The following is a 25,737-nucleotide window of genomic DNA, read 5'->3' on the forward strand; positions in this document are numbered from 1 at the left end:
GGTTTCTCAACTGGTTCCAATATTATAAGGGTTTTTTTTTTTTTTTGGTATGACTTCTATTAGTTGAAGATGTATAGAAACTTTTCTTTTCCTTCTTCAAAATCAACTAAAAAGCAGATACATATAAAAAGAAATAATATTATAAGCTAAAACTTTTGAGATTGCAAGACATTCGCCTTTTATCGCATTGTTGGTAGATTTTTAAATGAAATAGAAACTCAAAAACCAACTTCCATTACCAGACTACATTTTATTTTTATTTAGTAACTATTGAAAAATATCTCTACTCAATTTGCATTTGTTTTGAGTGAAGAATATGTGTCTTCTATTGTGAATTATAAATAACTGATTGTGAGAAATACTCTTTATGTTTAAAAGGACAGTTAAGCCCTAACACATTCATAAAGAGAAACCTCCCATTATTGTACAAAGGCAAAGCCGGTTTCTTAGCTTATTAAGATTTTGATGTTCATATTGCTTTCCATTTATCCCTATCTCTAGATAAAGACTGTCTCTTTCAGTCACTGAACATGTCTATTTCATGCCCAGACCTCACTTTCTATTTTTTAACTATCTACTTACTCTCCTTCAGTCATCAATTTAAAACTCTTTCACCTATCTACTTGTCTACTAATTTTCTAGTACTTTCCTCTTTGGGGAATATATTTGGTCTTATCGCCATCTTAACATTGTATAAGTGCAGTATATACTTTTACTTTGTTAATGACATAAAATAGCTTTCTATAATCGAAATAAGAGTTTCACAACAATTACTCTTTCAAAAGTTACTAATTAGGAGCTTTCAAGGGCAAAAAGCCTCCCCCAATCCCCATGCCCCCACGCCCTGCCACAACACCTAGGGATGTATGTCAAAAATAATTAGAGGCAATTGATTAGTTTTAAAGTTGTTTGAGGCAATGGGAAACAGTTGGGGTAAACAATAGGCTAACCAAAATGTTTGAAAGGAAAAACAGGAATGAGATGTCCATGGGGTTTTGAAAAGCTCCAACATATTCCTGAGAAACTATAAGTACATGCTCATGAATATGACTATGCACACCCCCATGCATAGTCGTACATGCTGGGGGAAGACCTGAGAAGGTCCTGTACTCTCACCTCTGTCTGTCCTTGAAGCTATGTGCAAGCAGTAAAGTGAAGGCTAAGGAGGAGCTGAAGGTGTGCACCAGAGGCAAAGAGCCCTTCAGCAAAGAATTGGAGGCTTACTCCTTCCAGACCTTTAAGGAAGTCTGTTTAATCATTAACTGACTACTACACTAACCAAGTGGAGACTTCACTAACCAAGTAGAGACTTCACTAACCAAGTGGAGACTTCAGTGGCCACACAATGAAAATTACAAACTTTACAAAACTAGCTCATAGATATTACTAAACAACAACTACAATGTATAGCAAGGATAATAAACCCTGAGGAGGCTGGAGGCAGTGGCTCATGCCTATAATCCCAGCACTTTGGGAGGCTGAGGTGGGCAGATCACCTGAGGTCGGGAGTTCAAGACCAGCCTGGCCAACATGGTGAAACCCCATCTCTACTAAAAATACAAAAATTAGCTGGGTGTGGTGGTGCACACCTGTAATCCCAGCTACTCATGAGCCGGAAGGCAGAGGTTGCAGTGAGCCGAGATCATGCCACTACCCTCCAACCTGGGTGAAAGAGGGAGACTCCATCTCATAAATAAATAAATAAATAAGCAAACCCTGGGGAAGGGAAAGGATCTAATTTTTAAAGTTTCCATTGTTTATTTATAATAATATAGTTAAAAATGTTATTTATTAATATTATAAAATCTTATATCATTAAAAATGCTATTTTCAAGAGAGTAGTATGAGATGGGCAAAGAAATAAGAAAGTATAGCCCATATATGTTAAAAAAGCAATCAACAGAAATTGTCCCTGAGGAAGCCCAGATGTTGGACTTTAATTAGACAAATACCTTAAATCACCTATTTTAAATATATTCAAAGAACTAAAAAGGCCATGTCTAAAAAGGTTAAGTATAGGAATCATGTCTCACCAAATATAGAATATTAATAATGAGATAGAAATAAGAATGTTTAAAAACAAGTACAAATTCCAGAATTAAAAAGTGTAATAACTGAAGTGAAAAATTCACTAGAGGGGCTCAGCAACAAATTTAAGCAGGAAGAAGAATGAATCAGTGATCTTGAAGTTAGGTCATTTTGAGATTATTGAGTCTGAAGAACAGAAAATAAAAAGAATGAAGAAAAATGGACAGAACTTCAGAGATCTGTGACACACCATCAAGTGTACCAAGATATGCATAAGGGAAGTCCCAGAAGGAGAGGAGAGAAAAGGGAAGAAAGAATATTTGAAGAATAATGGGTGAACACTTCCCAAATTTAATGACAAACATTTATCTATACATCTAAGAAACTTAATGAACTCCACGTTAAATAAACTCAAAAATATCCACACCTAGACACAAACTGTTAAAAGACAAAGAATATTGAAAGCAACAAAAGAGAAGCAACTCATCACATACACGGGATACTCTAAGATTAACTGCTGATTTCTCATCAAAAGCCATAGAAACCAGAAGACAGTGAGATGACATATTCGAAGTGCTGAAATAAAAAGACTACTAATGGGAAAAAAAAAAACCTGCCAAATGAAGCAACTAAATGACTGGGATAAGTGGCAAAAATCAAAATATATTCTCTGTTTATTGCTTCCTAAGAACCCACTTTAAAGAAAGTGGAACTGGAAATTGTAAATGACACATTATGGGGTCTATCTTATTTAATCTAAAAATTATTAAAGAGCATAGGATTTACACCCAAAAAGTTTGCCACTTACTAAATGTGTAATCTTGAGCAGGTTACTTAACTTCACTGAGTGATATTTCACTCATTTGTAAAATGGGAATAATATTTTCCTCCCGAAAGTAGTGTGTAAGAAAAATCTGTAAATTTGTATCTTGTAGAGGGCTATTCAAAAGGTAGTTTCTTCTACCACAGCTACCATCACTAACTGCTACTATCAAACCACAGATGATGGTATATATATAGCTGTTCTTCTGCTATAATTACCCAACTTGGCACCCTGGGAAGTCTAGAAATATGGCGTGAAGTATGATGAAGACAGTATCCTCTGCTGTAACCAAACTCTAATAACTAAGTCTAGAATGGAAGCTCTGGCTTTGTACTTACTAACCAGCCTTATACCATCAGCTACCCTGTTTTGTCATAGTTGAAGCTGACTGATAGGCTACATCAGTTGCTAGATCTCTCCCCTCTACCTACCAACTCTATTAGGCTACATCAGTTGCTAGATCTCCCCTCTCTACTTACCAGCTCTTTATTATGCACATATATACAGCAAAGACACTTCCTTTGTATCTTTTGCCTAGGTTGCTTAGTGGGACTGAGTGGAGAAAGGGGTGATGGCCCAAGTTCAGCAGCCCCTGCGCAAAGAAATCCATGAGGACAGATGGGCAGTCATAACACTGCTAACAGTCTTGGCAGTACTATTAAGTAATAAAAACAAATTAAGTGCCAAAATATTCTTTGTACCAAAAATATTTTTAAATGGCCAACACACATGCAAATCTTCCCAAATTAGCCATCAAATGGAAACAAATTGTGCAATAACATTTTAAATGCAAAAATACATATGCTCTTACCAACTGGCAGATATACAACCTAAGATATATTCATATGCAAAGACCACATATGCTTAGAGTACAGTTTATTATGTATGGCTGGCTAATTTTTTAGGTCTTGTCAAATAATGGATAGGAAAACAAAATGTAATAAAAAATATATAATCTTGACAGTCATTTGAAATGTACCATGTGTTACATGTGGAATGTTTTCCAGTGAAACCAATTTACTTGTTCCCACTTCCCATGACTTAGTGCTAGATATTCAGGCTTTCTAAACTCTTTTTTTGGCAACCAAACTCTTGGAATAGTCATCTTTCCTTCAAGTTATTCAGTACAGGCATTAATAACAAATCCTTAGTTATAGATATTGTAACTGAAGATCATTCACGTCATCTCTTTCAAACCTAAAAGCACATAATAAAGTTATTTTACATAGATCACACAAAATAGAGCCCAGAGTTATTCTTTGAGAATAATTAATTGCTACCATATGAAGTTATAAGAACAATATGATCACATTAGGTTTTTAGCTTAATTATGTCACCACAAACCTAGAGATTAGTTGGGCAATGTCGACTTCTAACTGAAAGATAAGAGAGGATTAGTGAGTTAAGTTAATGCAAAGTTTGTTAAGAATTGGCATGAATGCAAAATAATTTGAATGGAAATACCAGTATATTAAACAAGATCTTTTTAGAATAAAAGACTGTTAAAGAAGGTAGCATTGTTATTTTTAAGAATACTAATCTGAGAACACATAGCATGTAAGCCAGGCCTCAAGAAGTAGTAGTAGGTTACCTTTAGAACCACAGCCATTGTCTGTACTCCTCCTATATCAGATGTCAGTTCCACCACATGCTTCACTTCCTTCTTTTCTAGTCACCACCCAAACTACAAGATGCATTTCTTCCTGTCTAGATATGGTACCTACTCTTACCAACCTCCCTCTTCCTCAGCCTTCCATGCCCTTCCACTTTGCCCTCTGGATCATCTGCTCCTTGATTAGCGAACTCTCCACTAAACCTCCACTTGTTCTTCCAGCATCTCTTCTGTGCCATTACCTTGAATAAAATCTCGCTGTCCCCTGGAACCTAGTTCACCATTGCGACCCTCTGATGTGGAGGCTGTTCATTCTCTCATGTCCTTTTTATCTCAAGGCCAGGAGGGTAAGTGTTCTCCTTGCTCACTGGCCTTTACTCTTTTACCCTCTTGTCAAGTCCCCTGGCTTCTCATTCTCTCTAATTATATTCTCCGCATCTCTCTTTGTTGTTGCCATCTACTAACTTTTTGGTTGTCCTCTCCCATTCTCACAAGTCCTTACCCCATGGCTGCCAGCCTTTTTCTTCACTGCCGTAAATGACCCAGCCAAAACCCTACCTTGATCTCATATCTCTGGGAATCTTTTCCACTCCACTTAACTACTCATTCCCATGCACAAGCCCTGGATCTTGTCATCATCCACAACTGCTGTGACTCCTAAATCATTATTTCAGCATTTCAAGCTCCCTCACAGTCTTTCATAGCTCTCTCTCCTGCTTATTCAACAAACCCCACTACAGTTATTCATTAAACTATTCATTAAACTGTAGTTCTCTGATTTCTTCTTTTCATCAGCTCACCGTTTTCATATCCTCTTTTAACCAGTTTGCGTTTAGTTCATCATTTAAAATACCTTCTTACAAATAGGTACCCTAAACTTCATTGCCCTCTGTTTTTCCACTATACCCTCCTGACAAAAGGCTAGTGCTGAATAAACTGTAGCTGTGTATCAGCACAATTAACTCCCTCTTCCAGTCTCCAGAATTGCCAACCCCTTCTTCAGTATTTTTGCTGGGATGGCTCATTGGTACCTGCAACTCAAAATGGCTAAAAATGAACTTCTGATCTCTCCTGCTCTACCCACACATACTACATATCAGTCTTACCCATTCCAGTAAATGACATCAGCATCCATATGGCTGCTCAGACTAGGAAACTGGGAGTTATTCTTGACACTTCCGTCTCACTTCTCAGCCAATCAATCAGTAAGACTTATTAATTGACATGTCCCAAGAATCTCCTACATACCACTCTGTTGCCACCAACCATACTCTCAGCTATCAACATTTCTAGCTTAGACCTCCTAATTGGTCTTGTTGCATCCATGCTTACCTTTTTTTTTTTTCTTCTTTTCTTTTTTTTTGGGGTGGGGGGGGAAGGAGTCTCACTCTGTCACCCAGGCTGCAGTGCAGTGGCACGATCTCGGCTCACTTCCACCTCTGCTTCCCGGGTTCAAGCAATTCTCATGCCTCAGCCTCCCGAGTAGCTGGGATTATAGATGCCCACCACCACACCTGGCTATTTTGTTTTATTTTTAGTAGAGATGGGGTTTCACCATCTTGGCAAGACTAGTCTTGAACTTGTGACCTTGTGATCCACTTGCCTTGGTCTCCCGAAGTGCTGGGATTACAGGCATGAGGATTATAGGCCACTGCTCCTGGCCACTTGCCTCTTTTTAATCCATTGTCTATAGTATCCAAAATCTTTGAAAAATATGAATTTGATATCACTTCTTTGCTTTCAACCCTTCAAAGAAAATGAAGTCAAAAATCCTTAATTTGGCCTAAAAACAATACAGGTTATATTACCCTTGTTTACAAGTGGGGGAACTGAGGCTCAGAGTCATTAAATAGGTTGCCCAAGGTCATAGAGCAGTGATTTAAGTGGTAGGGCCAGGATTTTATCCAAAATGTGACATCAACGACATTTTTTTTTTTAGGATGGAGAAATAAGATAATGTAAAGATGATATCTATATGCTTTTAAAAGTAAATTTATGGTTCAATATATATTTGAATAAAATCATCTTTAAAATATTAATTATTGTCAGTGTTGTTTTTAGGTTTTGCTTCGATGTATTAAAGACAAATAGAGTTGGCCTTTTGTATCCATCAGTTCTACATCCATGTATTCACCCAACCACCAATCAAAAATATTCAAGGAAAGAAAATTTTGTTTGTACTGCTCATTTACAGACTTATTTTTCTTGTCATTATTTCCTAAACAATACAGTATAACAACTATTTGCATAGCATTTACATTGTATTAGGTATCATGAGGAATCTGGAGATTATTTAAAGTATACGGGAGGATGTACCTAGGTTATATGCAAATACTGCACCATTTTATATCAGGGACTTGCGCATTCATAGATTTTGGTATGCGTGGGTAGTCCCAGAACCAACCCCCCATGGATACTGAAGGATGATTATATATTCTTATAATGGGAAAAAAGAATAAGTATGTGACTTTTATAAATGTATAAAGGCATACAATTTAAATTTTTAATAGAGGTTTCATTTGGAATGAATTTATTAATATGCCTTTGTTAACATAGAAAAAATAGGGCACATAAAGGAAAATTCTGACGCATAACTGACATACTTTGGTATGTATCTCCATAGTAGTTATCTATTGTTTTCTGAATTTTCAGAGTAGCTGAGAATATTCCAGCTGAAGTATGTAACTACAGAGCCAGCTTCACACAAGTTGTGAACTAAATAAAGTTTTTCTTTGGCATTCTTCCACATTTCTTATTTTAGGCTCCCACAAGCCCTTCCCTAAGCCCCACTGTTGGTACAGTCCACATTCGTTGCCCCTAGGCTACCTAATGGCTTCACACAGCGGTTCCCAGCTTGGACTGCCTTATATTGTGGACCTACTCCAACCCTCGCCTTGTACTTCAAAACTTACTGTTGCTTTTTCTTTAAGGTCCTACTCTGCCTTCCAGTGTGCCAGCTAATTTTTATAAGCTGTTATATATTAATTTTAATGCAGAATTTCAGGAGACAATGCCAGAAACAAGTATTTTTTGCATATTTTCTGTATAACCTCTCCACCAAAAAGATTATGTTGAACTTTACGTTCCATTGTTTGTATTACCAAAAACAATGGGTATATTAATATGCTTTTTCTTTTGGGGGGGATGATAGGCAGTTTTATATTCTTTGTTGTACTTGTGTTTATGCAACATTTTATAATAAACATATTTTCAAATTTTTTATTTTTAGCATGAGTACATAATCATATATATTTATGGTATGGGACACATGTAATGTTTTGATACAGACATAGAATAAATAAGATCTGATATTTGATAGCACAGCAAGGTGACTATATCACTAAATTATTAATATGCTTTTTCTCAACTCATTTGTTCTTCCCTGTCCACTGAGTTTTTGTTGTTTGTTTGCTTGTGTGTGTGTGTGTTTTTTCTGTTTTGTTTTTTTTTTTTTTGAAACAGGGTCTCCATCTGTTGTCCAGGCTGGGTGCCATAGCACAATTATGGCTCACTGCAGCCTCGACCTCCTGGGGTCAAGCAATCCTCCCACCTCAGCCTCCCAAGTAACTGGGACCACAAGAACATGCCATCATGCCCAACTAATTTTTTTTTTTTTTTTTCCTGTAGAGACAGGGTCTTACCAAGTTGCCCGAGCTGATTTCAAACTCCTAGGCTCCAACAATCCTCCTGTCTCCACTTCCCAAAGTGCTGGAATTATAGGAATTAGCCACTGCAACTGGCCTCCACTGAGATTTTTATATGTCTCTGTAGGGATTTATACTCCAGTTACCATATCTCTTCCACCCTTGCTTGTTATGAGTGTCAAACCACAGGGCTGACTCACTGGCAGTCCAGAGAGTAGTTAAGCAAAGATGTATAATGATATATTCCTTTATCTCTGAAGTCATAGCATATATGGAGGGCCACACCTTAACAGGTATGTAGCAGAAAATAATATTGAACAGTGTTCTTGAACATCCAGATTCATAGTTTATTATTTTCTTCCCAGAAGTCCAATCCATTATTAAGAAATCTAATAATCAGAACTCTTACAACTTCCCTGATTCTAGTAACAACATACAAGCTTCCACAGTGTTCTTTGAGCATGAGAGGGGTAAATAATGGCTAACATTTCTTAAGATCTTACTCTGTGGTACTAAATAAAATGCTTTGTCTCATTTAATTTTTATGAAAATTCATGAATGTAGCTATATTCTCATCCCCTTTTTACATATATGGGAACTTGTGTTAGAAAAATTAATTTGGGACTGGCACAGTGGGTCACACCTACTATCCCAGCACTTTGGGAGGCCAAGGTAGGAGGATTGCTTGAGTCCAGGAGTTCGAAACTAGCCTGGGCAACACAGGGAGACCCTGTCTCTACAAAAAAATACAAAAGTTAGTCAGGCATGGTGACACATGCCTGTGGTCCCAGCTTCTCGGGAGACTGAAGTGGGAGGATTGCTTGGGCCAGGGAGGTCAAGGCTTCAGTGAGCTGTGATCATGCCACTTCACCCCAGCTTGGGCAACAGAGTGAGACCTTGTCTCAGAAAAGAAAAAGAAAAATTCATTTTCCCAAGAAAGAGTTAATGGAACTGGGATTTGAATCCCAATAGATCTGATCCAAAGCTCATGCTTTCAACTTCTATACCTCTTTGTGGAGAATCTTTCATGTGCCAGAGATGGTTTGAACCACCCAGTATGTGTACATTCATTCATTCATTCATGAATTATTCATTCATTTATTCAGCAACTCTTTTTGAACATTTGCTGTATTCACTTTCCCAGGTGCTGTGAAAATTCAAAGCTTAGCCAAATGGAAATCATTCCCTCAAGGAATGTGTCCACCAGAGAAGATGTCATGTACAGAAATAACTATAACATGAAGTATACAGTGATTAGCACTGTAAAAGACATTTCCATTTTAAAAAATTATTTGTGTTCAGAAAAGGGAAAGGATTTTTCCATCGGGGGAGGTGAAAAGGCTGAGATAGGTAGTGGTCGATTTGGTTATTGATTGATGTGAAGGATTTAAACATGAGACAGTGAGAAAGTAAGGGGTATAGAGGTATTTCAGGCTGAGAGAAAATACAGGAACAATAACCCAGAAAAAAGAAGTTAGAGAAAATTATGTCATGGAAAACAAGAAAAAAGAAAATTTCAAGAAATGGTGGCTAAAAGTGTAATGCCATGGATATGTCACTTAGCACTAACCAGAACTTATGCTTCTGTTTCATGACATTTGCCCTCTTCTGCATATCCATTTTGTTCTCCCCTCTTCCTTCCAGCATCTCATCATATATGGATGCTCAAGTCACTGTTTAAAGAAAAGAAACTTAATTATAGGTGGAGGTAATGTTTATTTCAACATTTATTCCTGTTAAAAGATTGAGAATTACTTACTTAGGAAACAAAGGTTAAGGAGCAATCTATTCATTAAAGAAGCTTTTTTGAGATCCCATTATGTTCTCAAAAGTGTGTTAGGTGCTAGGAATATTTTTTAAATAATGTGCCATTTCTGCCCTCAAGGATCTTAGAGTCTACTAAAGGAGACAAACATATAAATAAGTAATTACAAAATATAGTGAGTCCTATGTTAGAGTAGTGTACTAGGTATAGACATGACACAGAGAGGCAGTGATCAGTTCTGAGGATGGTAATTAGGAAGTGCTTCCAAAAAAGGAAACACATCTGAGCCAGTCTTTTATTTTTCAAGACAAATAGAATTAACCCACATGTTCTTATCCTAAACAAAATACTTTAATATTTCCTAAATGTCTTTTCTGTTAATACACAGAGATATTCTTTTTTTTTTTTTTTTTTTTTTTTGAGATGGAGTCTCCCTCTGTTGCCCAGGCTGGAGTGCAGTGGTGCAATCTTGGCTCACGGCAACCTCCACCTCCTGGGTTTAAGCAATCCTCCTGTCTCAGCCTCCTGAGTAGCCGGGACTACAGGCACCTGCCACCACACTCAGCTAATTTTTGTATTTTTAGTAGAGACGGGGTTCCTCACCTTGTTAATCAGGCTGGTCTCAAACTCCTGACCTCAGGTGATCCACCCCCTTGGCCTCCCAAAGTGCTGGGATTACAGGTGTGAGCCACCACGCCTGGCATAGAGATATTCTTTATTCATTTTAACAGTTGTGTAGAAATACATTCTATAGATCTGCATGTTACATGTAACCAATCTATTGACAGATATTCGACTTGTTTCAACTTTTCTTATTAATAAACACAGTACTGAAGCACATACACACGTGTGTGTATACGTATATATTGTATGCACACACACTCTTGCGTTGGAATCTCTGTAAAACAAATTCTTAGAAGCATACTTCCTAGGGAAAAAAAAAGTTTTGGCTGGGCGTGGTGGCTCATGGTTGTAATCCTAGCACTTTGGGAGGCTGAAGCAGGTGGATCACCTGAGGTCAGGAGTTCGAGACCAGCCTGGCCAACATGGCGAAGCCCCTTCTCTACTAAAAATACAAAAATTAGCCAGGCATGATGGCGCCTGCCTGTAATCCCAGCTACTCAGGAGGCTGAGGTAGAAGAATTGCTTGAACCCAGGGGGCGGAGGTTGCAGTGAGCCGAGATCATGCCACTTCAATCCAGCCTGGGTGAAAAAGCAAAACTCTGTCTCAAAAAAAAAAAAAAAAAAAAAGTTGTTTTTTCTCATGCTTGTACGGTACTTAGACCTGTCAGTCTTCTTCAACTGAAAGGTTAGTAAATAAAATATTACATTATTGTTTTAATTTGAATCTCTTTGAGTATTGGTGAAGTTGAGTATCTTTTTATCTTTTTGTGTTTACTGGCTGGTTATATTTTTTCTTCTGTGATCTAATTGCTGTGAGGGTGTGAGGGTCTGGGATTTTACCCAGTGCAAGCTAGTAAGTTATCTTGTTAGTGTTTCATGGGTGCTGGCAGAAGGAATAAGACTGCTTGGCCAGAAACAAAGAACTCTATTGCTTGTGGCATGGCAAGCAGCATGAGCATCATGTTTTCATTGGTTCCCCTTGTTCCCAAGTCCCACAGGCATGATGCAGAAGCGCCCCCAGGGGGATGCTCTGCTTGCAGTAGACGTTTGGCACAGTTGAGGAACTTGTAAAATCTGTCTTTTCTCTGTGATTATGTATCATTTTCTCATTGATTTGTAAGAGCTGTCTCTTATCAGAATGAATATTCCTTCACCTGTCATCGAATGTTACCTGTCTTATCCCAGTTGACTGTTTTAATTTTGATTTTGTCATGGGTTTCATGCCATACATACAAAAGTCTGCCCTATTATAACATTTTTGAAATATTAGCATGTTTTTTTCTCTTACACTCTTACACTTTCACTTCTTAGCCTTCAGCAATTTTATCATTTTGGAGTTTACTTTTGTGTAAAGAATGATGTAGGGACCCACTTGGTTTTACCAAGTGACTAGTCAGTTCTTGCAAACTTCATTTTCCATCTTTCTCCTACTTATTTAATGTGGCACCTTCATTACCTTTTTTTTTTTTTTTTTTTTTTTGGAGACATAGTCTTGCTCTGTTGCCCAGGCTGGAGTACAGTCACTGGTGTGACCGCTGATCACTTCAACCTCTGCTTCCTGGGTTCAAGTAATTCCCCTGCCTCAGCTTCCCCCAGTAGCTGGGATTACAGGTGCATGCCACCACGCCTGGCCAACTAATTTTTGTATTTTTAGTAGAGACAGGGTTTCACCATGTTGGCCAGGCTGGTCTGAAACTCCTGACTTCAGGCGATCTGCCTGCCTCAGCCTCCCAAAATGCTGGGATTACAGGCACGAGCCACTGTGCCTGGCTAGCACCTTCATTACATAGTAAGATTTTGTCTGTACTTAGCCCTTTCTCTGCTATTGTATTCTTTTAATCTATCTGTATGTTACTACACTAGCCTTATCTTTTACTTACTATGGGTTTATAATACATTTAACACCTTGCAGAATTTGTTCTCCATTATTACTTTTAAAATTTTGGCTGTTTGTATGTATTATTATTGAATTGTTCTTTAAAAATAAACAGGATGAATATATAATAATATGAAAAGAAATCCTAAACTGCTGTCTTTTATAACCTTATTCTCCTCTAAAGGTCTTAATGCTATAACTTTTATAAAGGTTTAATATGAATTTCAACAAATATAAAAGCATAGTTTCTATTTGCAACTTCTAAATTTTTTTTTATTTTAACATAGGTTCCTTGTAGCTTGGAATACTGGGATGAACTCCAGAAGGTTTTTGTTGCATTTAGAGAATTTAGTCTGTCTGAAAGCAAAGTTTGTGAACTGCAGTTGCCGGATGTCAATCTTGTGAATGACCAGAAGAAATTAGTATCTTCAGATCTTTGGAGAATTGTCTTGAACAGCAGTCAAAATGGAGCTGATGACCAAAGGTAATTCAGTGAAAGATGAGATGATAGTATTACACTGGGAAACTATGGTCAAGTCATCTTTTCCTATCTAGTGACCCCTCACTTAACTGTATCTCAGCTGTCTAGCAGCTGCATCTGTCTGAACAACAGATGAGAACCACAAAGAAAGACAAAATCTGATGTTTCAAAGTCTGTGTACTCAAAATCCTGTGTTTTTACTCATAATACAGCTCTGTGAGCCCTCACTAAGAACCTGTTCCTTAAATATAAAAAGAAAAAAATTCAAAAAAGCAAACTAAACAAAAAGTCTAGTCATCCTGAACCTCAAAATAGGAATACAGTCATATACACACCTCAACAGAAGCTTTATAACATAATAATCAATATGAGTAATGATTATCCTGGGGCATTAAAAGAAATGTTTAAAAAAATTGAATTGTCTCTTTCTAAAAGGTAAATTTTAGAAATATTTTCATCTTAATTGGTTTTTTAAAACTTTAAAAGACAAGCCTCCCATGGGCGACAAAGTGCAACTCTCTAAAAATAAAAATAAAAAAAAACGACAAGCCTCCAGACACTAAGAAACTTGTGTAGCTAACCAAAATAACTCATACCCAAAGGATTTTATGCAGATAAAGTTTTATCCACCTATAAAGCTTCATTGGCAATAAAGAATCCCTAGAGCTGGCTGGGCAAAGTGGCTCACAGTTGTAATCCCAGCACTTTGAGAGGCCAAGGCGAGTAGACCGCTTAAGCCCATGAGTTTGAGATCAGCCTGGGCAATGTGAAACCCCATCTCTATAAAAAATACAAAACTAGCTGAGCGTGGTGGCACACAACTGTAGTTCCAGCTACTTGGGAAGCTGTTGGGGAAAGGATCTCCTGAGCCCCAGAGGGTGAGGCTGCAGTGAGCCGTGATCTCACCACTGCACTCCAGCCTGGGTGACAAAGCGAGACCCTGTCACACACAAAATCTCTAGACCAGATTATCCTCATTTCAGTTTTTGCCTACTTAACACATCCACTAATTTACAGTAGAGAAAAATAGCTTCAGCAATCTATTCTTCAGTACTTCTAGCTTATGCACACCTGCTAAGCCCCTTTGCTCATGCCCCCATAAAAGACAATAAACAAAGTAAACCACAACCAGTGGAACAGTTTTCTTGGATCAAATACTATCACGTGTACTGTGAGGCTATGCTGTTCATTGCTGTGGATGCCCTACGTGCCACTTCTCCTCATGGGCTGGCTTAGTGTTGTTATCTTATTCCTTTTATGTAATACCTTCTTCTTTCCCTGGAAACAACGTTCTGACAGTAACAGAAAAAAAACCAACCACCATTCCAGTACCTTGCAAATCAAGTGTTTTTTCTTTTCTCTGTTACCGTTATTTTTGCCCATATGTGTACATGCTTTTACAAGGTTATAATCATAGCACACCACTTTGTATTCCAGTTTCTACTTTTTATTATAAATTATTGTGAATACTTTTTCTTTGGAAATATTTATTTTTATTAATATATGTTCACTGAAGAACATTTGTAAAATAAAACAATACTACCCATAATCACAAGGAGATAACTTCTGTTAACATTTTGGTTTGTAGCCTCATAGTCTTTTTCATTGATTATTTTGTATGCTTGATAATAATGTGTTTTGTGTTTTATATTTCATATATTCTAGTTCTAGGTCATTTGGGCTCTTTAAAAATATTTACTTTCCTAACATTTTAGTTAGTATTATAGAATTAGTGAAAATATATTGGAGAAGTAGTGTTTTAATTTTACCTGCATATAGTTCAGCAATAAAAAGAACACCCATCCTGTGATGAATTATTTCATGGATGGAAAGATTGCCTTTTCTAAGTTTAGGTTATCTCATCAGAAACCAGGAAATCTCAGAAAACAGAGCTATGGATAACTAAACTGATTTTTTTTAATCTGAGTTTTATTAATAGTATCAAGTTAGAAATGACTTCTTGATTCTAATTATGAAGTAATGCATTTCCATCATCGAAAGAAGCATTGTAGAGAATGTTAATGCCTCTGAATCTGAAACATTTATAAAAATTACTTTCGTGGTAAGCTTAGCAGTATAGAAATGTGGAGCCTTTAGGAAACAGAAATGTAAGTGGACAATCAAATTCAGGCAATTTTTCACCAAGCATCTGACATTATAATCACAGATCTTTGTCCTCACCAGGGATTTTTCACCTTAGCTGATATTTCACAATCGATCTCACTTTAAATTGTTTGAGATTAATCATTTTTCAGATAGAAATTGATATTAATGAAATTAAATTAGAAGAGTTGGTTTAAAAGTCAACATAATAAAACAATATTAAGGATTATATTTGTTTCATCCAATTTCTAGCAAGAAAACAGTAATGATTTGATAATATGTCAATATTTCATGCAGACAGTTAGCCTCATGCTTTTACAGTTTATTTCATGCTTTTACAGTTAGCCTCAGTATATTCTGTCACATGAGAAATCTAAATCTGGACAAAAACCTGGTACTTTTATTATTAGAGATTGTCTTATAAGGGATGGTCTCAGTGGTTTGAGAAGGATTTACATCAGACTATTGGACATTACTGAAAGAAAGGTCACAAAAATATATCCCATGAAGCCTAATTTAAAAAGAGGAGCCTCTTGCCTATAATTGAGATGCAATTTTAATGTTCTTGTGGTAATGGCATCACTCTAAATATGTAAATAGAGGTAGCATTTAATAGAGATAGAAGACCTCTATTCCATCTTTTTTTTTTTTTTTTTTTTTGAGATGAAGTCTCACTCTGTCACCCAGGCTGGAGTGCAGTGGCGCGATCTCGGCTCACTGCAAGCTCCGCCTCCCAGGTTCACACCATCCTCCTGCCTCAGCCTCCCGAGTAGCTGGGATTACAGGTGCCTGCCACCACGCTTGGCTAATTTTTTTGTATTTTTTTTTAGTACAGATGGGATTTCACTGTGTTAGCCAAGATGGTCTCGATTCCCTGACCTCATGATCCACCTGCCTCAGCCTCCCAAAGTGCTGGGATTACAGGCGTGAGCCACTGCACCTGGCCTATTACACCTTTCAAGGTGGAAGACCTAGGTTTAAGGCCTGGCTCCATCACCAATATGCTATTTGGTGTTGAGAGATTGACTTCTAAACTGAGACTTTAAGGAATGAATAGGCACTAACCAGTTCAATGGATGACAGGGAGCCCCCGGTGCAAATGACTGAAGACAAAAAAGAGTCAATAATTGACTGGGCTCAGTGGCTAACATCTATAGTCCCTAGACTTTGGGAGGCTGAGGTAGGAAGATGGCTTGAGCCCAGGAGTTCAAGACCAGACTGGGCAATATTAGTGAGACTTTTGTCTCCACAAAAAAAAATGTAAAAATTAGCCAGGCATAAAATTCATGCCTGTAGTCCCAGCTGATCAGGAGGCCAAGGTGGGAGGATTGCTTGAGCCCAGGAGGCAGAGGTTGCAGGGAGCCAAGATCACACCACTGTACTCCAGCCTGGGTGACAAAGTGAGACCTTGTCTCAAAAAATAAAAAATGAGTCATTAGGTAGGTTTCTGTATCTTTAACTAATGGTTTGCTTGATCATATTACGGTTTTTGGGAGGGAGCATTTGAAGTAAATGTTGACCTTTATAGTACTGACCTTTGAAAGCCTTCCCCTTCTATTTGCTGTACACTGGACTAGAGGCAAGGGATGCAGCCTCTGGAGCCCTGGTCATGCTATCCATTTCAGCTGTTTATCTTACTCCCATCACGTATGTATTTGTCCACACCCATTGCCTGTTTCCAAAGTCTAAGTAAACCTCTTATCAGTCAGGTTCTGACAGGAAACAGATGGCTACTCAGACTGGGTGACTGGGGAGAGTTTAATGAACTATAAAAGTGTGGGCTAGGAACCCTGGGAAACTGTCCCAATCTTAGGCCAAAAGAAGCCAAGTGATAGAGCCATTATCAAAACTCTAACTAACTCAGAGTGGGTGTTTGTAGCTATGTTTGATAGAGGAACACAGCTAATGTACAGAGATCTGGCTACAAAGGAACCGGGAAAATACATACCCTTACCTCACTCCCCTTCTGCCTTCTAAGTCACCTTGTGGGTACCTCCCACTGACTGAATCCAAGGACAAGCCAGAGGACAAAGTAGCTTGTTGGTGCAGTCCAGAATGCTCCCTTCTGGAGGCAAAGAAGAAGGTGGGGAATGGTAGAAGGTGGGTCAAGAGAGCAAACAGAAGACATCCAGCAAGCACACACTCTTATTTGCAACTGGCAACTTCTTACCAGGTGACTAGCCCTGGGAGGAACAAAAGGGAAAAGGAGTCGTGAGCCCTACTCTCTTGGGCCACACTGGCAGGTTCCCTGGGTTTGAAATCAATCAGGTGTCTTCTGATGGATCAGAAGAACTTTTTACTTTATTTATTCCCTCTTACCTTCACCCCTAAAGAGCTAATTCCAGAAATACTTATTTTGGCTGTGGAAAGTCACACAAATTACAGACATTTATCATATAACACAATAGTAACTGCAGATCTCAATATGTATATCTGGTTAATTCTGTATAAGTTGTTTGATGATAACGTTAAATTCTTGATCTGTGCCAAGACTTTGGTACTTTCCTGTCCATGTTTCACGGTCATCTTCTCACAATATTAAAGCATGTGAGAGCAGATTGCTTATAAGGAGTTTTTATTCCTACCCCCAAAATACTGACTTATGACAGAAGGCATCTTGGAAAGAGACATGGCTTACGGGTGTATGGCTCTTTCTTCATGTGATAAAAATTAAACCTCTGGTGAGTTGTATGGAGTGCTTCCATCTTTGGATGTGCTTTTTTATATATATAGATATATTTTTTTTTCTTCCTACTCCCTTAAGATCTCATTAAAGAAATCACTGTCCACTCATATTTTGGAATCGTTGAGACAGTGATCCACTGCCTGTGTGTGTATGAGTGTGTGAGTGTGAAGAACTCCTTTTCATTTTCCAAAACCTTGATTCTTGTATATATAGACAGTGGAGGAATCAGAGAAAGCGCAATGATGGATGAGTCCCTGAATCATTTCTTTTCTCTCTGCTGGTTGAACTCTCTCCTCCCAAAAAGTGACAGTGGCCTTCTAGATACTGTTTCTCTCCATTTGGCTACTTGGGTCTGCACTTTTAGATGTATCTAGATTTTTGGGTAACTCGTTTAGTGTTATAAGCCATTTATACATAAATCTTGACGTTTGGAACTGCTTTGTCACCTGTGTTTCTAGTTACACACTGGTATAATCCAGGATTTATCCAGAAAATTTTTTCCTTTACCCTTCCCTAGGGCTAAAGCTGAGTTCTTGTCTTCTCTTCATTGAGTGGAAGGAATACTTACATTTTTCCCCAGGTTTGCTTTTGAGGCCCTTTGCTATTTTCTTTTAGTTGGTGATTGAACTCTGTATACGAAGTCCTCCAGGGAGTTGGCCTTTGCCATGTAGTCCTTCTTGCATACACAGTCCCCAAAGTACTCAGGTGCTGCTCAGGTCTCAGAGTTCTTGGATGATGGTACTTATGAGCTCTCTATGTCGTGTTGTCTACTCTATGAACCTTGGGAGATTACTCTTCCTTTTTTTTTTTTTTTTTAAGTTAGATTTAAAGGAGTGTTTTACCTGAAGGCTCATTTAAGGTTATTTTTCAAACTACAAATTGGAGCACATTCATGGATTATGAAATAGCTGGTTACAACTGGAATTTTTTAAATAAAATAGAAAATAGTTTGAAAAAGACAGATATTATATGATTCTACTTATATGAGATCCTAAGAGTAGTCAAATTCATAAAGAGTATAGTGGTGGCTGCCAGGGGCTGTGGGGAGGGAAGGATGGGAAGTGAGGGTTTAATGGACATGGAGTTTCAGCTTGGGAAAATCAAAAAGTTCTAGAGATGCATAGTGGTGATGGTTGCACAACAATGTGAATGTACTTAATGTCACTGAACTGTACACTTTAAAATGGTTAAAATGATAAATTTTATGCTATATATGTTAATATCACAATAAAAAATAGTGTGTGTCGTATTTTCAGAAAACCTTTTCCCCTGTTTTATATGTGTATACTGGATTACAATAAAAGTGTGCTTGTTATTTTGAGTTAGGGTTAAGACATTTGAAAAACAACCATTGTAAGGAGTGGAAGAAACACAGTGCAGCAGGCACACACGTCCTCCTGCATCCTCTCTCACCCATTCAGCACTCTCCAGGGATGGACAGAGCAGTGTTCCTGCAGTGTGTAGGGGAGAATTTATGTGAACCAACGTTGAGAGACAGTGCCCCATTGAGATGAATGCCAATATGCTGTTGTGAGATCCCTCTTAGGAAGCTAAAGAGAATCAATTAACATTAACCTATGTAGCCAGTATGGTACCTTGTCTTGCCAACAAGAAAAAGAAGAATGGATTTTTTTTCATCATTTTTTTTTAATCGAATGGTGTAGATATCATGCTAAGTAGTTTATATGCAGTAACTCATGTAATATTTGAAAAAGGTAGGTCTAATTTCTGTACTCATTTTATAAATGAAAAATACTGAGATTTAGCCAAGTGAAATAACTTGCCTAATACTACAATATAAATTATAGCAGTGTATACATTTCATTCTGGGTTCTCCTACCTTGGTCATTCTCTGCTTAATCTCACAATCATGGTGGAAAGCAAGGAGGAGCAAGTCATGTCTTAATCTCTATGCTATATTATACTACATTATAAAATCTTTATTACCATAAAGGGATCCTTACGGAAGTGACATTCAGGGCTGGATCTTTAGGGATTGTGCCTGGGTCCCCACAGTGCCATTAAGATAGGATCAGTCTACATCTAGATGTACTGGACACTCCTTGTTTAAATAATTGATCCCCTCTATAGGTCACTCAGGACAGTTGGTAAGTAATTCTTTGGCTAAAATGAAGGTATAAGTAAAACACATGCCATCCTTCTCACTGTCTAGAATGCTTCCACTGTTCTAAAATAACACTTAAATAACCCTCTGAATAAATTACTGAATCGTGAATTGTGTGTATTACTATTTGAGAGATCTTGCTTCCAGGAGCTATTTTCCAGCATGTTAAAAGTGAAGAGCACCAGATAATTCTGTGAACACTGCCATTGGCCATGAATTTGACCTGTTTTGAAAGTCTTTTGGGAAAAGCGGAAGTATTGAAATACAAATACTATAAGTTGTGAGATTTTTTTACTTTTGTTTTTCTGCGTATTATACATCTGATGTTTGACCTTTTGAGATCTGAATCAGATTAAAGTTCACTGTTGTACCTAATTAGGGAAATTATACAAATGTAGCTACTGCAAGTCTCTAGCAGAGTCATCACTCATATTTATGACTATTTAGTCGTATTGTACTTAGATCATTTTAATCCTTAGGTGAAAGGTAAACACATAAATGCTACTTTTATAGTATATAATGGTGATTTAAGTTAAGAATATCAAAAACTATAAATGTGCTAATGTAAAATAGAGTTAAAGTATATTCAAATTACATATACCACATTTTGTGTTTAAGAAGTGTGTGATTTTGTTGACTCCAGTTTTTAAGTAAAAGTTTTAATTTTTGCATACAGATTAACCTAGTAACCATTTTAGTCAGGATTTCAAGATTGAAGGAGTATTGCTGACTAGAGTAGTGCTACTAGCACTAATGCTTACTGGAGTATGATTTTATGATTCAGGAGCTACTGTATATACCTAAAAATATGTCTTACCATTGCTTTGTGCATTTAATTTAGGAAAAGTGAAGAATCAACCAATTTGTTACAAGTAAATATTGTATTAGATACTCATGATGTTTTAGCAAACTTTTGCAATATATTATAATATTTGCCACTCTCAGGAGACAGAAAAATAAATCAAGAGTGTCAAAAACTGTAATTGGCCCGGAAAATGCTTCAGATAAACCCCTCAAACTGTGTACCCATTTTTAAAAACTGGTCCCATAGAACTCTTGCCTGGATTTTTAGTAATATTTTGACTAACATTGTGCCCTATTTCTAAAAACTTACATGAGTAGTATAAGGGAAAGAGTTCAAATGCATAAAACACATATACAACTAATATATTTTCCTCTTTCTGAATAAATACAAGTTTTAATTTTATCTTGCCAATGAAATCTTTTGTTAACTCTACGAATTCCTAGAAAGTTACTTGGATTACTGTGCCCATTATAGATGTTTTAAGAATATACTTAGCTGCGTTTTTGTGCATAGTCAATAACCTAGTGCTCCAAAGTCTGTTTTCTTTGTCTGCAATGGAGATTTACTAGCATTGCAGTAAATGCTTACACCACATAACTAAACTCTTCGAGGTTAAACAACTCAGTAAACATGTCGCAATGCTCCTAGCTTTCATTTTCACCAGCCTGTTTCACAACCTCTTTCAAAACCCAATGGAAGATTCACACCTCTGAAAATCCCACATGATTCACCCATGCCATTAAGTTCCTCTTGTGTTTCCACTCTGGCAGCACTTCCCACTTGCCTATTCCTGGGGGTTGGTTCTGTTTGGTAATTTTTGTAAATGTCTATGTACTGAGTATCACCAGTTAGACTGTGAGTTCTTTGAAAATCAAGGATTTCTTTCTTTAGTGTTTCCTGTCACAGTTCTTCCTAGGACACTGTAAATCACATTGCTTGTCTTTAGGCTCCTCATGGATTTGGGAGCCAGGCTGTGATAGCTACAGAGCATATTTCAGCATGAAAAGAAGGGAGTGAAAGATAGTGAGTAGTGGGGAAAAGGCAACATCGATTCAGTGATCTACAATTAACAGGACAACATCAATTCGGTGATCCACAATTAACAGGATTGTTGTTCTCCTCCAACAATCCCAAATTCCCAGGTTTTGTGCTCCTGTTAGTATTAATGCAACCTAGGCAGCATGCTTCCTGTGCACAGCAGCAGCCACCATGTGCAGACATCTTCCCTTCTATGGATACCTTCACTATTCATTTTAATCAGATTTAACTCGTTTTGATCAGATTTAACTCATATAAGCTGGGAGTTGTGGCTCACGCCTGTAACCCCAGCACTTTGGGAGGCCAAGGTGGGTGGATCACTTGGGGTCAGGAGTTCAAGACCAGCCTGATCAACATGGTGAAACCCCATCTCTACTAAAAATACAAAACTTAGCTGGGCGTGGTGGCAGGCGCCTGCAATCCCACCTACTCAGGAGGCTGAGGCAGGAGAATCACTTGAACCTGGGAGGCAGAGGTTGCAGTGAGCCAAGATTGTGCCACTGCACTCCAGCCTGGCCTGGACAACAAAACGAGACTCCGTCTCAAAAAAAAAATAAAGATTTAACTTGTATAAAATAATGTTAAGAGGATGGGCAAGAGAGGACCCATGCATTGTAATTGTCCATGGAACCCTAATTCTTCTAGACAAGGTCATAACTTTTATGGCACCCATTATAGTAGGGAGTGAGTGCTTAATGAAGAATATTGACTGATCCCTATGGGAATATGGGTATGGACAATCTGGAGAAGTAAAACAAAAGTGAAATATTTGGCCAGGTGCGGTGGCTCACGCCTGTAATCCCAGCACTTTGGGAGGCCGAGGCGAGAGGATCACGAGGTCAGGAGACCAAGACCATCCTGACTAATACGGTGAAACCCTGTCTCTACTAAAAATACAAAAAATTAGCTGGGAGTGGTAGCAGGTGCCTTTAGTCCCAGCTACTCGGGATGCTGAGGCAGGAGAATGGCGTGAATCCGGGAGGCAGAGCTTGCAGTGAGCCTAGATCGCGCCACTGCACTCCAGCCTGGGCAACAAAGCGAGATTCCGTCTCACAAAAAAAAAAAAAAAGTGAAATATTTATGGTGACACTGAAGTATTGTGTTTTTGAGTGGCAGAGTCACACTCTGAACTGCACTGATCTTAATAACAGAACGAATGGCCCATAAGTTTTGTGAGATGTGGATGGAAGCAAATTGATTTGGAGATAGATCAGCATGAGTTGGCATTTGAGGAATCCTTTGAAAGTTTTCTGTGAAGAATTCATAGAGAATAATCAACATGATTCCAGGCTGGAATGTAGTGCATGACAGCCTTGACCTGCTGCGCTTAAGCAATTCTCCCACCTCAACCACCGAGTAGCTGGGACTGCAGGTGCATACCACCACATCCAGCTAATTTTCTGTAGAGATGAGGTCTCACTGTGTTACCCAGGCTTGTCTCGATCTCCTGAGCTGAAGTGATCCTGCTACCTCGGCCTCCCAAAGTACAAGGATAACAAGCATGAGCCACTGCACCCGGCCGAAAACGAACTTAGTTTTTAAAAAAAACTAATTTACTTGAGAAAATACTGAAGATTTGATAAAATATTGACTATAGAATTTTCAGTACTAGTTTTAGAAATCCTTATAAAAAGACATTTCACTCATGTAATATTGGGCAATTTTGGTTATTGAACTTCTTTTATCACTTCTTTCCCATAGCTCTGCAAGTGAGTCTGGTTCTCAAAGCACTTGTGATCCACTTGTGACTCCAACAGCCCTGGCTGCCTGTACCAGAGTTGACTCCTGCTTTACCCCATGGTTTGTCCCATCCCTTTGCGTTTCCTTCCAGTTTGCTCACCTGGAATTTCATCTTTGTCATCACCTTGACCAACTAGGCACAGGTACTCTTTTCTTTAGCATCAGAATAACATCCATTTAATACTTACCATTTTCTCTTGAGTGTTTTCAGAACAGAAGTCATCAGTCTTAGATAACGTATCTTCAGGAAGTATAAAGCGAGCAGTGGCAAAGTTATCCTGGGGTTGACTTGGCAACACAGGCATAACCTTTACTTCTGAACCAGCTTATGAACCTATTATATAAATTGTCAATGGTACTGAGCTGACATGTTTTTGAATGCTACCTAATGAGAATTTTTCAAGGAAGTTAGTTTTACTATAATTCCAATTATGATCTTGTATTAGTTCATTTTTCACGCTGCTGATAAAGACATACATGAGACTTCAAAGAAAAAGAGATTTAATGGATTTACAGTTCCACATGGCTGAGGAAACCTCACAATCAGGGTGGAAGGCAAGGAGAGCAGGTCACGTCTTACATGGATGGTAGCAGGCAAAGAGAGCTTGTGCAGGGAAGCTCCAGTTTTTATATAACCATCAGATCTTGTGAGACTTATTCACTATCAGGAGAACAGTGCAGGAAAGACCTCCCCCACTGATTCAGTTGTCTCCCACCGGGTCCTTCTCACAACATGTGGGAATTCAAGATGAGATTTGTGTGGGGACACAACCAAACCATATCAGATCTCTTTGAAAGAAATATGTCTGTTCTTGTTCAGCATCCTGAGTCATTACATTAGTAGCAAATAGATTCCAAAAATACTTGGTATTGCCTGATTTCAAAAGCATGAGCACCTTCCACAAAAGATAGGCACAGTCTCAAATTAATTTAAAGGGGTATCATTTTTACAAGTTTAGAAGGAAGTTTAAATTTTCCCACACACCAAAAGTGGCCTTTTATAAGTTTACTAATGTTATTTGAACAATTATTTCTCAATCTTTATGTTCTGTACCAAACCTTTTCTAGGTGATACATGTTGATTCATGTATTAGGTTTTTAATCTACATGTAATAAAGGGAGGAGGAGAAAATCAGATTAAAACCAAACATAGCTGGCCGGGCATGGTGACTCACGCCTGTAATCCCAACACTTTGGGAGGCCGAGGCAGGTGGATCACGACGTCAGGAGATCGAGATCATGTCTCTACTAAAAATACAAAAAAATGAGCCAGGCATGGTGGCACGTGCCTGTAATCTCAGCTACTAGGGAGGCTGAAGCAGGAGAATCACTTGAACCCGGGAGGCAGAGGTTGCAGTGAGCCAAGATCACACCACTGCACTCCAGCCTGGGCGACAGAGCAAGACTCCGTCTCAAAAAAAAAAAAAAAAAAAAAAATAAAAAAAAAAAAAAAAAACATAGCTGCTGTTAAGCATCTTGCCGTTTCAGCAAAAATGGAGTTTAACCTGCTTTCTCTAACTCTCTTTGAGTCATATTTTTGTTTTGTTTTTTGAGATTCAATTGGTAGATACAGAGCAGTTCTATAAAATTCTCTTTAGATGGATACCTGCTTTTCAGTTTATTTATTTGCTTCTGTGATCAATTTTTTGTGAAAGTAACTTTTGGACAATATATATTTAAGAGGCCTACTTGAACAAAACAGTTTTGTTTTCAGATATCAAATGGGAATCCAAAGATTGTAATATCTTCAAGAAATAATTTGAATTTATTAAACACCAAAAACTCATTTCAATAATCAAAAAGTGAATAGTTTGAATGTCATTTCACCCTTTATTTTCACAAAGTATTGGCTCATCTTAATTGCTGTCTTTCTTGTTTGTTTTCTCAACAGCTGCACCACAGTACCTACAGCCATTTGTTTCTGATAGAAATATGCCATCTGAACTAGAATACATGATTGTTTCCTTCAGAGAACCACACATGTATCTTCGACAGTGGAATAATGGTTCTGTCTGTCAGGAGATCCAGTTCTCAGCTCAAGCAGACTGTAAACTTCTAGAGTGCAGAAATGTCACTATGCAAAGTGTGGTGAAACCCTTCAGCATCTTCGGGCAGATGGCAGTTTCCAGCGATGTAGTAGAAAAGCTGCTTGACTGCACCGTGATAGTTGATTCTGTATTTGTAAACGTTGGACAGCATGTAGTCCATTCTCTAAACACTGCAATACAAGCTTGGCAACAGGTATGCACATTCCATAACAGTTTACAGTTTAGTCACATATGATATTTTATTAGGTTCTGTATGCTATCACTTCTGATAATAAGTTAAACACAAACAAAAATGTGAGAGAATGAAGAATTTGATGGGCACCATTATACTTGAGGCCT

At 38.0% G+C, this 25,737-nt stretch overlaps 1 protein-coding gene across 1 annotated transcript in view; it reads left to right on the forward strand.

Annotated features, from left to right (window-relative positions):
• VPS13B (vacuolar protein sorting 13 homolog B) overlaps positions 1–25,737 on the forward strand; it is an 858,817-nt gene that overhangs the window by 723,605 nt on the left and 109,475 nt on the right. Inside the window, exons 38-40 of the mRNA XM_025394335.1 lie at positions 12,660–12,856; positions 23,312–23,493; positions 25,242–25,591. Coding sequence (XP_025250120.1) covers positions 12,660–12,856; positions 23,312–23,493; positions 25,242–25,591 — 729 coding nt within the window. The remainder of the gene's footprint in view (positions 1–12,659; positions 12,857–23,311; positions 23,494–25,241; positions 25,592–25,737) is intronic.

Source organism: Theropithecus gelada, chromosome 8 (assembly GCF_003255815.1).
Source record: "Theropithecus gelada isolate Dixy chromosome 8, Tgel_1.0, whole genome shotgun sequence".
Classification (NCBI taxonomy): Eukaryota; Metazoa; Chordata; class Mammalia; order Primates; family Cercopithecidae; genus Theropithecus; species Theropithecus gelada.